Source organism: Durio zibethinus, chromosome 18 (genome assembly GCF_047325235.1).
Source record: "Durio zibethinus cultivar Kanyao isolate XHJ-2024 chromosome 18, ASM4732523v1, whole genome shotgun sequence".
Lineage (NCBI taxonomy): Eukaryota > Viridiplantae > Streptophyta > Magnoliopsida > Malvales > Malvaceae > Durio > Durio zibethinus.
Genome location: NC_143179.1, coordinates 12,046,949 through 12,064,881, shown reverse-complemented (window position 1 = coordinate 12,064,881; position 17,933 = coordinate 12,046,949). Strand labels below are relative to the sequence as shown.

At 27.5% G+C, this 17,933-nt stretch overlaps 2 protein-coding genes across 2 annotated transcripts; one reads left to right on the top strand and one right to left on the bottom strand.

The window, feature by feature from the left end:
• Window positions 1-5,606: 5,606 nt before the first annotated feature.
• Window positions 5,607-7,584, top strand: LOC111299607 (hypersensitive-induced response protein 1-like). Its single transcript, XM_022894886.2, has 6 exons — window positions 5,607-5,738; window positions 5,919-6,134; window positions 6,271-6,391; window positions 6,611-6,702; window positions 6,797-6,893; window positions 7,016-7,584. Exons 2-6 carry the CDS (start codon window positions 5,946-5,948, stop codon window positions 7,372-7,374), a joined length of 858 nt encoding a protein of 285 aa, XP_022750621.1. The 5' UTR covers window positions 5,607-5,738; window positions 5,919-5,945; the 3' UTR covers window positions 7,375-7,584.
• Window positions 7,585-7,609: 25 nt separating this feature from the next.
• Window positions 7,610-10,117, bottom strand: LOC111299608 (mitochondrial outer membrane protein porin of 34 kDa-like). The gene is made up of 6 exons (XM_022894887.2): window positions 9,957-10,117; window positions 9,798-9,865; window positions 9,120-9,230; window positions 8,632-8,718; window positions 8,252-8,460; window positions 7,610-8,162 (listed from the first exon to the last, which is right to left on the bottom strand). The coding sequence occupies exons 1-6, from the start codon at window positions 10,003-10,005 to the stop codon at window positions 7,856-7,858; spliced, it is 831 nt and encodes a 276-aa protein (XP_022750622.2). The 5' UTR covers window positions 10,006-10,117; the 3' UTR covers window positions 7,610-7,855.
• Between the last annotated feature and the right edge of the window lie 7,816 nt (window positions 10,118-17,933).

Genomic DNA, 17,933 nt, shown 5'->3' with positions numbered 1-17,933 from the left:
GTAAAAACATGACTTAACCTTATTTAAGGAGAAAACTTATTTTTCATAACAAATTAGAAGTCAAAATTAACTCAAATGATTCATCCGTCTTTTTTAAAAGAAAATTTTATAAAATTAGAGTTTAAGCTTTGGCACTTGCAAAACTTTTTACCTCAATTCTTTTAAGCCTTGAACTTCTTTTGTAAAAACAAGTAATCATATCATATATGTAAAATCATATATCTTAAAATTTTAATCATATATATATAAATTAAAAAGTTAAGTTCATCTTATTGTGTAGATAAAACGAAGTTAATGAAAAAATATTATCTTTTCCATATAATCTAAACCAAATATATATTTCATATTTTTTAATGAAAGATAATGTTAATTTTTTGTTTTTTTCTGTACTATTTTGACTTTATCATAATTCATAAACATGACCATTTGGATTTTGGACAACCGCAATAAACAAATGAAGTCCATGGTTTATCAGAATCCGTCGACAAATAATAATTATTCCTTAGCCAAAATGAACATTACCTTATTCTAAGACTTTTTGAAAGCCTTTTTGTGATAAGGCAGGCTTGACTTCATCCAATCACAAATTTTTAATACATTTTCCCTCTTATTCTAACTATTAAAATTGAACATTACTTTAACATGAATCATGGTATTTTTTTTAATTACATAAAAAACTTTACAAATAATTAAATTAAGCCATAATTTTCTGGTTTTTTTTTTCTTTCTTGGAGTTCAATCCGCTTGATTGAAGATTTTTTTTTTTTATATACTTGAAATTTTCAGTAGGATATAACTGAATAAAATGTTTCATGAATAATTCATGAACAAGTGTCATTTTGGTTCTTTTATGTTCATTAATTAAATTTAATAAATAATCATAAATAATATTTTAAGGTTCTTTAATTAAATTAATATATCTCAAATATAATAAAATTTGTTTATATTCAGTTCATTTATATGATAAAAGTATAAACTAATAGAATGTTAGGTGAACAGTTTACAAATAAATGTAATTTTTTTTCATTTATATTTATTTATTAAACTTAATAAATGGTAATGAATAACATTTAGGAACACTTTGAAAAGTTTGATGAGGTGCTGCAGCCTGGATATCATTGCTTGCCTTGGTGCCATGGCCACAAGATAGCTGTTAGACTCTCATTGTGTGTGCAGCAACTCAGTGTTCCATGGGAAACTAAGACTAAGGTCTTTGTTCTTTCACTATGCTTTTGCCTCTTTGTTTAAACTTAATATGTCACAAATTTGATGGACAGACATTCTTTTATAGTATAGTTTAGATGTATTTTAGACTGAATTTGGACTCTGCTTCTTGTGTTATCCATTAAAACATATTCCATGATCTTCACTTGTCGTTTTCTATGTTTCTTGCTACGTAGAATTCTTTAAATTCCGACCATTTTGATTTTTCTTTTTTTAAATTTGATTCCATTCGGCTGCCTTTTCATGACAATGTCTTTGTCTATGTGTTTGCATCTGTTCAGTATTGTGGCAAAACATCCTATGCTTTCTATAAGCTCTCGAACACGTGGGTACAAATCCAATCCTATGTTTTTGATGGTAAGCTTAAAGTTTCACTCAATTGTCAAGTGATTTATGAAAGTATACTACTAAATTCCAAAATATATCAATGATTTGCTGTGTTTTGGTATAAAATTCCATGCTTTTATCCTATAGTTTAAGCATTGATTCTTCTTCCCTTTTGTCTTAATGTCAAAACAGCAGCTAGATTTTTGATACGGAGTAGGTCATTTTTGAGTAGACCATTTTGAGTTGAGCCGAATATATTTGTATATTTTTATTCTTGTTTTGGGCTTACTCTATTATTTGCGTGTATTGGTGCTGCGCGTGCATGTTAATTTCTCAACAAGTGATATTCTAAGAGTTGGGCCGAATATATTTGTATATTTTTATTCTTGTTTTGGGCTTACTCTATTATTTGAGTGTATTGATGCTGCGCGTGCATGTTAATTTCTTAACAAGTGGTATTCTAACAAATTATATCATAACAATGTTCGAGATGTGGAAAGAAGAAAGACTAATTAGTGGTATCAGAGTTAAGTTCAAGATGTGGCAAGAGAAGAGACAAGCCCAAGAAAGAGATCATGAAGACGGTGCGAGTATTTGAAAATGTCTAAATAAGGTAAGTTTTGACAAAGTATGATTAAGATCAATTAGTATATAGTAGTAAGCTCGAGTGAATGTTTGACAATAATTGAAATAGAATTTAAAAAAAAAAACTATTAGTACTATTAGATTGGTATTAATTGCAGAAAGTAAAGTATAATGTATTGAATAAGAGTACTATAAAGAATTTATGGGATAAATTTGAGGGTAGTTACATTTCAAAGTTATTGACTAATAGATTATGTTTGAAGATGCATTAACATTCTTTGAAGATGCAAAAAGATACGAGTATTTACAATTACCTAAATGAGTTTAATAGGTCAATTTCTTAATTATTGCATCAATTTCTCAATTATTGACTATTTTTGTTGATGCGTTAGAAGATGAAGAGAAGGTTAATTTTGTTATCATCTTTAACTAAATCTTGTAGATTTTTAGTTTAAACTTTGTTAGTGGGTAGGTTTACTTTAAAATTAGATGATGTGACTACTCTATTGAGTGAGAACGAAAGGTTTATAGGAACAAATAAGTTATCACCTGGAAGAAGTGCACTAACTATAAAGGATTTTGATTAAGAAAAGACTCAAAAAATGATTGATGGATTAAAAAGGAGATCCAAGTCAAGAAACAGGGATTACATTGATGTAGAATGTTATTTTTATGGTAAAAAAAGACATATCCAAGTATGTTAGAAGAAGCAGATAAATGATATGGCTGTTTTCAAAAGGGTGAATGATGAGAAAAAAATTAGATAAAAAAAAGTGATACTGCTACTATTGTGTCCGATGATAATGAAATCCTTTTAACGACTTGTGTGGATGAAGCTTAGACTTTGAAAGTCGATAAATGTTGGGTTTTGAATTTAGTTGTTACAGTTCATGTCTATAATGATAAGAGTTACTTTGTAGAATTGGAAGAGAATGAGAAGTATGAGAATATTGTGATTGCCAACAATGAAAATGTATAAATTCAAGACATTAAAAGTGTTTGCCTTAGATCTCACAATAATATTGTTAAGACTTTTTATCATGTAAAGTATGTACTGAATTGTAATTGCAATGTTATTGCTTTGGGTGAGTTAGCTTCTCGTGGATATATATACTATGCACGAAATTATTAGTGCAAAGTGTATATTAGGTGAGTTAACTTCTCATGGATATACATATTATATAGAAATGATTGGTGCAAAATGTACATTCTAGTGTGATTCTACAAGAGAATATGGTAAAAAATCATTTGTACATACTTAATGAAACTTTAATTGTTAGGATTCCTGGGACAAAGAAAAATAAAAAGGGCAAGTGTGTTAACTTTGTAGATACTGTTAAAGTGTTTAGAGATTCAAGTCAACGGATGATTTGTTAGGGTTTGTTTCAAATCTCTTAATCTCACGTCGAAGGTTGAGTAAAGTTACAAGAGTTGAGAATTTGTATTATATCCCACATCTGGAGTTTTAAAGTTGTAAACATAAATAAGATGCTTTGGTTTTGTTTGGTAATTTCATATAATTAAACACTAAGAAAATAGTTAAGTGAGTAGGTTATTAAATGGGTATAATTAAGTTTTGAGTTAATTTTTGAGTAAGAAGTTTTTTATAATTTTTTTCATTTTAAAAATTTCACAATTATAAAGATTTATTTGTTAGTGAATTGAGTTTGAAGTAGATTATTTTGAATTGGATTGAATATATTTGTGTATTCTTATTATTGTTTTAAGCTTGCTTTATTGTTTATGTGTCGATACTACACATGAATATTAATTTCTTAATAAATGATATCAAAATTATCATGATCCTAACATAAAGAGGTTAGGGTATCTTCTAAATCTTCATCTATTTTCACCCCGCATGGACTTGATGCCATCAAAGACACATTATCACAAAATCGAAAGGGGCTTTCGCAAGCCCATGCTAGTCCGGACTAGATGAACATATAGGCTTTTGATTCATTGACTTGATGAAAATGTTGGACCTTTAGAATTTTGGTTTAGTTTAGTGAAAAGATCAGTTCTTAAAACTGAGACAATTATCAAAAGTTCCTTTCATACAATGAAATTATCACCGTTTCAGGAAATGGGTAATTGGTAATAAATATAGAATATTGCGATATATTATTGCAAGCAACATTTTAAGCAGAATTTGATAATGAGTGATTATTCAAAAAAATCATAATAATTTACACACGATAATTATATTATCATGTTTGATAAAACAATTAATGATTTTATATGATAGTGATCTTGGATCACTGAAAGTAATCAGATTACTGTGTTAAAAAATAATTTAATTACCATCAAAAAAATGAGAAATTTTTATCACAAAGATAAAATAATATGTAAAATTAGTAATGATCAATATTATTCATTTAATATATGAATTAAAAATTTGATTCTTCTTAAAATTATAATTATTTTATATTATGAGTTTTTTATATTTTTAAAGTAATATTTATTATAACAAGTTTAAAAATAATTTGTATTTTTTTTTATTTTTTTAATGTTTTATATAATATAATGTCTTTGTTTTTTATTATGATTTTAATAGATTAGTTTTATTTTTTAATTCAAATGTTTTTACATAATTTTTATTATAAAAATTAGTTTACTTAATGAATAAATATATTTAATAATTTAATAATTTAATTATATTTATTATGAAACAAATAAAATATTACTATGTTTTATGAATTATTATTTTTAAACTACATTTAAATCATTAACTTGTGTAATCATTATAATAAAGATAGTTATTTTCATGCTTTTAAATAAAATAATTTTTAATAATACCAAAAATAGTAATCTTTAATATGTATGAATTAATGATTATTCACTAAATAAATGATTTTAAATCCCGAATCATAAGATCATTTTAATAATAAGATCATTTCAATAATTATATTATCATAATAATTTTTAAAATGATATCAACCGTTACTTAAATCAAGGGTTATATTCTTTGCAATTTACACCGTCCTTTCTATGTTATTTCCTTGTGTTTGAAAGAAAGCCATTATCCCATTTGTTTACAAAACTTATCATTGGAAATTGACTTGGAGCTAAAATTGAATTTGTCTTCCTTTCATTTTCCCTTGTTGAAATAAATTATAAAAATAGATTGTGTGAAAACCAATGCTTTGATGTGTATATCAACAATAGGATAAGAACTTACAAAAAATACAAAATGATACCATCATTAGCCACATTAAATTATCAAATACAGCATACATTGATTCGCTCTTCGTTTTTGTTTCTTGGGTTGATATTAAGTACTTCAACATCCATTGACAAGTACATATATTCATTTATTAATCCAAGTCTTCTGACTTTTATGCAATCCAGCATTAGAATTAGTGACGGCAATGGTATTACATTATAAGCAAGGCATTGTCTGCTGACTTTCATCGATTGAAACTTGGAATACGAGTTTTAAACATAAAACCAATGAATCTTGGATATTTATATATATATATTTTTTAAATAAAATTTTAGTGAATGGCACTCTTTGGACAAATACGGCGAGCAGATTTATCCGGTTACATGTATGGCATTATTTATATCATCCTTGTTTTTGTTTTCTCTTCAAAATCCTGGAGGTATGTTCTCTCTCTCTCTATCTCTTTGTCTGTGTGTTTGGATGCTTAGAAAATGTGTCAGACTTGAGACTGCTGCTACATGAATTATGATGATTTTATAGCTGAAATATGTTTCTGTTCAAATGGTTAGTTAGACGTATTTCTTATTTTGCTCCTTTCTTTTATGTTGTTTCTCCATAGAAAAAGATCAGATAGAAAAAATTGGGAATGGGCAACCTATTTTGCTGCGTCCAAGTTGACCAATCAACAGTTGCTATCAAGGAAAGATTTGGGAAGTTTGATGACGTTCTGGAGCCAGGATGCCATTTTTTACCTTGGTGTCTTGGAAGCCAGCTTGCCGGTAATCTCACACTCCGATTGCAGCAGCTAGATGTGCGTTGTGAGACCAAGACAAAGGTTTGTTTCTTGTTAAATTATGCATAAAAATTCCTTCCAAGCAGGCCGACCTATTCCTCTTGGCTTACTTTGAAGTTATAGCACAATATGTAAATCAGCCCTATCATTTGTTTTTGATTTGAAATTGTTCCTGCAGGACAATGTTTTTGTCAACGTTGTTGCATCTGTACAATATCGTGCCCTGGCAGAGAAGGCATATGATGGTTTCTACAAACTTAGCAACCCCAGGACACAAATTCAAGCCTATGTTTTTGATGGTATGAGAAAGAACTTGGTGTATTCTTTTTAACACAAAAGAGATCAGGGTTGTAAGTGGTGAGATTTAAGCCCCACATTTGCTAGATGTCATCTTTTAAAGACAATGAACTAGCTGAGATAAACTCTGGGTTTATAGTTAATGTATCTTCCTTGTTGCCAAATTGTACCAAGAAACTGAACTTCGATTTTCCTTTTTTTTTTTTTTTCTTATTCTTTAGTTATCAGGGCAAGCGTTCCAAAGCTGGATTTGGATGATGCTTTTGAGCAAAAGAATGATATTGCTAAAGCAGTTGAAGATGAGCTTGAAAAGGCAAAAGCATCTGCTTCTGTTAACATCTGTAATCAGATTCTTGATGTCCATATAAAATTTATTGATGAGCACTTTGATTTATTGTGATTAACAGGCTATGTCTGCTTATGGATATGAGATTGTCCAGACCCTCATTGTTGATATAGAACCAGATGAACATGTGAAAAGGGCCATGAACGAAATTAATGCTGGTGAGTTATTCTCTGCAATTTGTTCTGTCAAATCAAGCAAATAGTTAATAGAGCTCTTACCGTGACGTCTAGTTGTTTCAAATTGTTGATTTGATTTTCTCAATAATTTTTATTTTTCGCAGCTGCAAGGATGAGAGTTGCAGCAAATGAGAAAGCAGAGGCTGAGAAGATTATACAGATTAAGAGGGCAGAGGGAGAGGCAGAATCCAAGTATCTCTCAGGAGTTGGTATTGCCAGGCAGCGCCAGGCAATTGTTGATGGTCTAAGGGACAGCGTGCTTGGCTTCTCAGTCAATGTGCCAGGGACAACTGCTAAGGATGTTTTAGACATGGTCCTTATTACCCAGTATTTTGATACCATGAAGGAAATTGGTGCTGCCTCTAAATCATCATCAGTGTTTATCCCTCATGGACCTGGTGCAGTTAGAGATATTGCAACCCAGATTCGAGATGGGTTGCTTCAGGCATCTCACCCCCAGTAATAACAGCTTTCTATGGCTGAGCTTTACAACAATTTAGTGCTATGTTATAACTTAAATGTCTATACCTGGGAAGTCGTTTAATTGAGTCAGTTTTACTGGCTATCATTTGGTGTGTTTGAGGGAAATCTGTTCCATGTCTCTCTGTTTAGAAATATGAATGTAATTCGCTATGTAAAATTAATGAAGGGGACAGATTTTTCTTTCTCCTTATTTATCACATTTCATGAAAACAATATAAAGAAATATTGCATTGAATTTACTTAAAAACAGGTTTAAGTTTGGGAAATCCAGTTGTGCCAGTGTCAAAAACTACATACAGAATATCTTGTGAGGGTGGTAACCATATAGTTTAAACCACAATGCCACCTCTAATTTTTTTTTTTTTTTCTTTTTATTATAGCAACACCATGAATGTCGTTGTGAACAGACTACACATCAAAATTCTAAGCCTACCATACTCTTCCAAAATGAGCTACAAAGCTCAAGGCTTGAGTACCAGTGACAGTCCAACCTTGGGCCTCTTCTCGATGGACTTGGTATCTACCTCTCCAGAAATGGTAAAGAGGGATCTTGGGCGCCACTCGTGCTGGATGAGAGCACTAGCCTTGCCAGCATTGTTCATCCGTGCCTTAATCACAGTCAATGGATCCAATGCATGCTGTGTGCCAACAGTGATGGTGTTCTCATTGGTAGAGAAGCTATGGGTCACCTCAGCACCAACAGCAGTGTTAGTCAAGGGATTCACTATATTATAGTAGGATGCATTAAGAGAATCACCCTTGTCATTCCTGCATCAATAAGCAAGGAAGCTATTAAATAAAGGATGTATACTCAGGACATTTCACCTACAGATAGGTACAAAGAACACATCACATACAGAGCCAATGAAGCAATAAGATCTGTGTTGGAGAAGTTCAATCCAGCATTGCATTTGGTGAAATTCCCAGTCTTCATGTCAAACGAGAGATCAGTACCAACAGCAAAAACATTAGTTCCAATCACACTTGAGAAGTTAACTATTGGGTTTGCAGTCAATCCAATGCTTGAGCTTATCCCAGCATAGTCATGCAAATACTGGAGCTCAACCTGTATATAATCAGAAAAAGAAAGATATATTATTGTCCATCAGCACCATGAAACATTCCCAAGTAACACTGAAGATCCATGGTTGCAACATGTTCTCCAGCTTAAAAGCCAAACCAAGATAAAGGAAGTTTCTGAGGCTACAAATTAAAATTTGAGGACAGAATTGCCTACCTTGCCAGACCTCTGATCAGGGACTCTGAAGCCAAAGATAGTCTTCAGCCCAGGTGCAGGTTCGTCAACTGTTATGGTGGTAAAGAGCTGATAAACATACACTACTTTAGTACAACGAATAATGTTCAAAAGAACTTACAAAAGATAGCAACCACATAAATTCAATAGCAAAGGAAATGAGGGGAAAGAAAAGGAACTACCAACTCAACCAAAGAGACCCTTCAACAGAATAGCATTCTCTCCAAAAAGATCAGATTTCAAATTTACATAATGCTACACTAATATATGTTCTAAACAATTTTATCAGGCACATTCCCCTAGTTAAATCACAGGTATCAAATGTAGAGGGAATGGGCATGGGTCATAACTAAAGGCCAATCACACAAACCAAAAAAAAAAAAAAAAAAATGTAACTAAGCGTTCAAACTTATACATCAAATAAACTAGATATCACCCAAAAAAAAAAAAAAAACAGATGAAATACTTACATTGGAGTCCGTGTCCACTTTGATATCAGTTGTAACATTTCTATTTTTCAGCTTAGTATTAACATCAGCCAGAAAGAGATCACCTTTCTTTGTTCCAGCAGAGGTAATAGCCTAAAAATAAAGAAAAATAAAAACCCGACAAAACAAAAGAATTAATCACAGTTCTTGCAGCAGATTGAGAGACCAAACATCTTGATGATAAATTGCAATAAAAAGAATGAGATAACCATGCTAAATTTCTAAAAGCATAATCTTTCAACAGTTCAAGCATTAAAATAAATGCACAAACATTGGCTAATAACTTACATTCTCAGAAAATCCCAACAAAAAACAAAATATAAATCTTTGAAGAACAAACCTGATATCTTTAAAGTCAGCTTAAAACATTATTCTTTCATCTAATCAACATAACTTCAACACATGCATAAACAATATTCCAAAAAAACAAAATAAAAAACAAAAAATCTTCAAAATGTAAGCAAAATCAGAATTTAGGTTCATTAAAACAAATAACACATTCATTTTCACATAAAAAATGGAACAAAAATGAAAAGTTGGGCTTCATTTTCATATAAAAAAGCATCCAAAATTAATTCCTTAACAAAAAAATAATTTTGATAAAAAATAAAACCAACCCAGAAAATAAAAACCAAAATTTGACAAAAAAAAAAAACTTACAACTCCAGTTGGTGATGTGGTGGCCAGAGTGAACTTTTGGTCAGTCTGATAATCCTTGTAAAGAAGATCTATAAAACCCAAAAAAAAAAAAAAGAAAAATTACACTTAAAACACCTACAAAAATACGTAATTTTTTGTTAAGAAATAAAATTTTTATACCTCTAGCTTTCTTGCCGATATCAGTGTAGAGACCAGGACCCTTACCCATTATATTTCTTTGGAATTAAAATTAAAAATTTCACGAAAAATCTAAGAAAGAATTTCAGTGACAGTGATAAGAATCAACAGTATTGAACCTTAGAACCTTAGAGGGAAAGAAATATACAGGAGAAGAAAAAATCCTAATTTTGTTAAAATATTGTTTTATTATATAAAAAAAGTGGACCGTTGGATGTTGGAGGTGAGTCGGTTTTTAATGTTTTCACCGTTAATTCAAAATTGAAAGTCTAATCATGTGTTTTTTTTTTTATTTATTAACCTTTTTTCCTTTTTAAACTTGAGTACTTGACCACAAGAAATTGGTTTTATTTTTATTTATCTTTATTTTTTTTTAATTTTGAATGGTAATAACTAATAATAATGATTATTGGCTAAATTTTCAAATTAAGATTAAATTTGTAGGGTGATGTTCAGGATTAAAATTTTTTATTCAAATTAAATTAAAATCAAACATTTTTGAGTTATGACAAATAAGGATTTTTTTTTTTTAACAGAATCGTGCATGAATATAACACGCATCATTAAATCGTATTTATATGAATTACTTGTCATTTTTTACATTATGTGTAAAAATTAGGTGCCATTTTTTAATTGTGGCAAGACACATGTCCAAATATATTTTTTAGAGATAATTGTGTGATTAATTAACATGATTAGGATTAATTTAGGGTAATTAATCATGTTACTTAGTTTACAGTTAAAAAAAAAGAATATTAAAGTAAAAAATGTATTTTTCTCTTCTCTTCAAAATTTCATTTTTTCTAGATGGGTTAAATGCCTTATCCCTTTTCACCATTTTCTCTCTTCCATCAAAATTTAGTTTTCTCTCTTTATAAAAATTCCATTTATCTCTTTTCCTTTAAAAAATTTGTAAAATCTTTTATATTTCATGCAAATCAAAATTTGTAAAATCTTTTATATTTTCATGCAAATCGATCTTTCTTTTTACCTAAAAACTAGCTCGATTTCAAATAAATCATTATTTTTTTCTTTTGTTTAAACTAAAATGTAGTACTTCACCTAGAGTTTGTCTGATGAGAACAACTTGAATTTGGGTTTTTAAAGAAAGGTGTAGAGATGAGTTTCCAAAGACTAGATTTTACATATGGGTTTTTGGGACTTTAGTTGGTGGATTATTTTGAATATGATTGGAATAAAAGAAAATGTTTAAAGAGTATACTGCATATATGGTTTTACATATGAGTTTGGGGGGTTTTGTTGTTGAATTATTTTGATTTTGATAATGATCTGAATATGGATTTTTCTTTTTGTTTTATTTTGAATTTGGTTTTGAATCAATTTCTTCAATTTTGAATATGAGTTTATGAGTTTGGGATTTTACATATGGGTTTTTGGGATTTTTGTTGGTAAATTTTGATTTTGATAATGATTTTTTTTTTTTTTTTTACTATAAATTTGGGTTTGAATCAATTTCTATTTGGATATGGGTTTGAATCAGTTTTAAATTGAATTTTTTCTTTTAATTTTATTTTTTCTTTAAAATCAGTTTTTCATTAAAAAAAAATATCAATGAATATCCACGTAACAATTTCTCCTGTCATTTGTCGCGGTTAACTTAGTGGCGCATGTACAGTATGCACAGAGTTCGTCCCAAAATATTTTAATTTGTTATAATTCAAATACGTTTGATTTTAATTTAACAATAAAAGCTTTACTCCTAATTCAAGCTTCACCCTAATAAATTTAGCATTTAACCATGATTATTTAGACTATTTTAGATTTTTTTCAACTATAATCCCTATTTATAGTTTTTATTTTCTTTTGAGTTGTTAATTCTTTCAATTTTATTTTTTTAATAATACAAAAGTTTTTCCAAATTTAAATTAGATACTAATAATCAGGATAAATAAGTGATTCAAATGTTTTGTAATTAAAGGTAAATGTGAAATATTATTCAATTGAATTCTAATTTTAATTTAATTCATTTATATAATTATTATTAAAAAATAATATTTAATTTAAAATTATTAAATTTAAGTATCTACAACTTTTTTTTGCTTTATCTTTTTATTAAAACATCTCTTTATAAAAAAAAATTTCCATTGTTCATGTTATAACGGTTTTGAGACCGTAGACGTAAATGAGTTTTAAAATCAAAATAAATGAGAGAAGTCATCATCAATTTTTATTAGGGTGTGATTGATCACTTAAAAATTTATTTTTTTAATAAAACTATAAAAACGAATTTAAAGTTTATCAAAAAGATAAATTTTGATCTACGAAAAATTAGATTAGGTCTGAAAATCGGTTATGTGTGAGGAAAAATTAGCATATCATTTTCTTTCAATTTTGTTTTTCCTTTATGGTCAATTCATGGAGTGAGTCATCAGCTTGTTTAAAGCAATTTTTCTAACAATAAAACATCAAAGGGGAGGCCACGCTTGATAGCCCCTGAATTTGAGTCCCTGCTCTTTTCCGATATACGTTGCATTGCTCTTTAACTATTTATTATTATTATTTTTTTCTTTTATTAAGATTTGGCATTTAATTATTTTCAATAATAATAATAATGTTAAAAATTAGGAAAAAAATAAATTTTAATGTTTTATAATTGCAAAGCAAAGATTCTATTTTTTTAAATATTTCAAAAAAATAAAAAAAATCAACTCAGAAGAAATAGTAAAGAATACCGTTAATAACACTAAACAAATCAAACACTGCTTGCTTCAGCCTCTCTCTTCATTTTCTTCTTCATACTGGCTTCTTTTCTCTTGGAGGAAGAGCATTTGAGCCTACGAGTATAGTACATAGCAGAACACTGAAAACCCCCACCGCGCAGCCCTATATGATAATATTTCATGATTGAATTCGGTTTGATTTTTTAATAATATATAATATTATAATTTTTAAATTTTTCTATAAATTTTAATTTTTTAAATTAATTTGATTTAAATTAAATTATTTTAATTTAGTTTATTGACTTCTAAAATTTATTTTTTATATATAATTTTAATATAATTTTTAATATATTTAAATAAATTTAAATATAGAATAATTATTTTTATTTTATAAAAATTTAAAAAATGTATAAAAATTAATAAAAATATATAATTAATTTTAATTTTTTTTCAACTTTTTACTTTTTTATTTAAATTTAATATATACATTTAATATTTAAATTTAATTCAAATTAAATAAAAAATTGATCCAAACTAAATCGAATGTTATGATTTTAAATTAATTTTTTATCAATATTTTTTTGAAATTGATTCAATCTAAATTAAATTATATGATTTGATTCAATTCATTGATTTTTAAAATTTTTATATATTATTTTAATATAATTTTTAATATATTTAAATAAATTTAAATATAAAATAATTATTTTTATTTTACAAAAATTTAAAAAATATAAAAAAGTTAATAAAAATAAATAATTTAATTTAATTTGATTAGATTTTTTTATTTTTTATTTTTATCAGAATTTAATATATATTTAATATTTAAACTTAATTTAAACAGAATACAAAAAACCGATTCAACAACACTACATTTCAAATCAATTTTCTATATTTTTTTTCTCGCCCCTAAGCAGCACTATCAATTCAGGGTTGAACACTTTGGCTTCAATTTCATAAATAACTTTTTTCCTCTCTAGCAAACACGGACTCGTCTAACATGACGGTCAACTAGAGGAGGAGCTCTACATCAACTCGAATTTGGGCCAAATAAAGTTTCAAAAATTAGAGAAGATTAAAAAATCTCCAAAACTTAGATCTAAACACAACAACCTTTTATTATGTGAGTGGATTTAAAGCATTATCATCAGAACAGCAAAACAACCTTATATTTTTATATGTAATTTTGGAAGGAAAGCACAAAGAGGAAAACGAAGAAAACATGAGTGATTTAGATCAATGAATTTTTAAATATTTTTAGTGAAAGACTGATAGATGTGATGGATTTGAGAGGAAAAAATGGTTAAATTTTGGGTGAAAAGAATGTCAACGGGAGGTGGCTGAAAGTTATAGACGGGGATTGATGGTTGTACGTAGCAATTCATTGCCAAAACCTGAGCTTCGAGGATGGAGGGCTGAGAAGGAATTTTAAGAGAAAGAGAAAGAACTGATAAAGAATAGAAATGAAAGAAAAATAAGTAAAAAAAAAAAATTCATTTCCCAGCTCAGAAAGACATGTGTGCTAAATAGTGTGTCACGCTATTTTAACATAACGTGTATTACATTTATTGGATTTTACTTAGAGGTGTCAAAATAATTTATATTTTATTAATTTTAATTTATTTGATTTCATAAAATTGATTTTTTTTTAAATGTGGGGTTTGGGTGGGAATTGAATTTTTAGGTGCCACCGCCAATTTGGATAGATAAAAGTATTTTTAATTAATTAATTAATTAATTATATATAAAAATTATATTAATTAAATTATTATTTAATATTTTAATTTAATAAAAATATTATATTTATGTATAATTAAAATGTAATTTATATTAAAAATATTTTATTTAATTAAAATTATTAAATTATTTGAAATTAAATTAAATCAATTATGATTTATAAAAATACGAATTGGATAAAAAATAATATTTTAATATTATAAATATAGATATTAAAATATTAAAATCAGATTGAGGAAAGCTCTTGTCATCTATAATTTAATTCAAAAAAAAATTTTATTTGTTACATTTTTAATAATTTATGTTTTCAATTGTTACAATTAAAAATTTCTTCAATTTTGAATATGAGTTTATGAGTTTGGGATTTTACATATGGGTTTTTGGGATTTTTGTTGGTAAATTTTGATTTTGATAATGATTCTTTTTTTTTTTTTTTTTACTATAAATTTGGGTTTGAATCAATTTCTATTTGGATATGGGTTTGAATCAGTTTTAAATTGAATTTTTTCTTTTAATTTTATTTTTTCTTTAAAATCAGTTTTTCATTAAAAAAAAAATATCAATGAATATCCACGTAACAATTTCTCCTGTCATTTGTCGCGGTTAACTTAGTGGCGCATGTACAGTATGCACAGAGTTCGTCCCAAAATATTTTAATTTGTTATAATTCAAATACGTTTGATTTTAATTTAACAATAAAAGCTTTACTCCTAATTCAAGCTTCACCCTAATAAATTTAGCATTTAACCATGATTATTTAGACTATTTTAGATTTTTTTCAACTATAATCCCTATTTATAGTTTTTATTTTCTTTTGAGTTGTTAATTCTTTCAATTTTATTTTTTTAATAATACAAAAGTTTTTCCAAATTTAAATTAGATACTAATAATCAGGATAAATAAGTGATTCAAATGTTTTGTAATTAAAGGTAAATGTGAAATATTATTCAATTGAATTCTAATTTTAATTTAATTCATTTATATAATTATTATTAAAAAATAATATTTAATTTAAAATTATTAAATTTAAGTATCTACAATTTTTTTTTTGCTTTATCTTTTTATTAAAACATCTCTTTATAAAAAAAAATTTCCATTGTTCATGTTATAACGGTTTTGAGACCGTAGACTTAAATGAGTTTTAAAATCAAAATAAATGAGAGAAGTCACCATCAATCTTTATTAGGGTGTGATTGATCACTTAAAAATTTATTTTTTTAATAAAACTATAAAAACGGATTTAAAGTTTATCAAAAAGATAAATTCTGGTCTACGAAAAATTAGGTTAGGTCTGGAAGTCGGTTACGTGTGAGGAAAAATTAGCACCCTCACAACACCCATAAATTGGTACCATTTAATTACACGTTATTTTCGATGTTGGATAAAAATGATTTCAAATTGAAATTTAATACTAATTCCCTTCATTTGAAAAAAATAAAATTTTGCTAAAGCTCTTTATTTAGAAATATTAAAAAAAATCTTAAAGTTAAAGAATTATTTTAAAATTCTCCAACATCTAGACAGAATTTAAAATAATTTTTTTTAGTTAAGATTTAACACGATAATCTTTAAAAATAAAATAACAATCTTTATAAAAGATAATTGTTAGTGACTCTTCAACATCTAAACAAAGTAACAAGAATTACTTTCTTCATAATGTTATTTTTATTTTATTTTATAATATCACAAATTTTTTTAAAAAAAAGTATTATTTTTTTTTAAATATTTTATCATCAAATAGTAAATAAAAATTAAAGACAGAATAATATAAATAATTACCAATGATAACACACAAACGTATGTATGCCAATGAATATTATGTATGATGAGATGCAATTTTAAAATTGGATTCTTAAGTATTATGCTGAACAAGTGATTGTGAAATGTGAGGTAGGGGATCAAGTGTGAAAATTTTGAAGGTTGCATGGCACTTGGGGGTTTAATTCTAGGTGCTTGGAAATGAAGTTAGAAGTAGTCATAAGGAGGATTTAGGTACGGGTTAGGATTTGAGATAGTTGGTGATGGTTGTTTGAAGCCAGGTGACTCCTTATTAGAAATCAAACTCTTGAGCTCAGTCATTTGCGTGGCTAGTTCACCCATTCCTCTCTTGAGTTCGGCCAAACTTCGATTACTGTTCAAATCACCCAATGCCTTAGTTGTTCTGAAAAAGTGCTAGGACTAACAAGAGCCGATTGATCTTGACTTGATGGATGGGATGGAATGCTTATATTATCCTATCATGATGCACATGGGATGGGATGTGATACATGTATTATTTCATCATGATGCATGAAATGTGAAAGATGTAGTAAAATAGAAAATTTTTTGTTATGAGAAAGAAAAATGAAATAAATAAGGCTTGAAAATTAGTCTTTATTCGGCCAATAATCAAAGAATTTAAGAAAAATCCTTAATCTTTGAAAATGTTCTTTTGTTTTTTCTTTTTTTTTTTTTCAATGATTGACCTAAAATAAATACCACATATTCAAATATAATGCACACAAACAAAGAATATATATACAATAAAAATAAAATAAAATAAAATGACTCAAGAATTCAAAACAAACAAGTAAGAGAAATAATATAATAATCATACAACAAAATAATATAATGTATAATGTTCTAATTTTTGATAATTTTTTAAAAAGGTGGCATGGCTCTATCCTAGGCAGGCTTCCTATGGTTTACGATATGCTGGGTTAGGATTTATATATCTAAAGGTTCTCAGACTATTCCTCACATCATCGCCTATTATAGACTAGTAAGGTTTCCCGATCCTCGTCCATTATGGGTTGTTAATGGAAAAGGTTCAATCTGAGTGGAAGTGTTTTGCTAGCAAATGCGGAGGTTATCACTTCACGAGAGCGTAGCTACTTCACTTCTTCCCAAAAAGGGTAGAGCCCGGGTATAGAGCTCATGCATGTAAACGAATATGCAAAGTGTGTGTAAAGTAATGTATTAATCCAAATAAATAAATCAAAAGAACAAAATTAAAATAACAACTAACATACAATTTATTCTATTTATTAACTTGTATATATATATATATTTTTTTTAAAAATTAAAACAAAGGGAATTAAACTAAATATTAAATAAAACCAATTAAATCCAACAATTGCTAATAGCGCATAATTAAAATTTTGGCCTGACTCTCACCTCTTCCCAATGGAGTCGTCAAGCTGTCGTAATGATTTTGGGACCGTCAGACGTAAAAGAGTTTTAAAATCAAAATAAATGAAGAGAGTCACCACCAATCTTTGTTAAGGTGTAATTAACCACCAAAAAATTTATTTTTTTAATAAAACTATAAAAACGGGTTTAAAGTTTATCAAGAAGATAAATTTTGGTCTACGAAAAATCAGGTTAGGTCTGAAAGTTGGTTACGTGTGGGAAAGGATTAGTACCCTCGCAACGCCCATAAATTGGTACCATTTAATTACGCGTTATTTTTTATATTGGATAAAAGTGATTTCAAATTGAAATTTAATACTAATTCCCTTCATTTGGAAAAATAAAATTTTGCTAAAGCTTTTTTATTTAA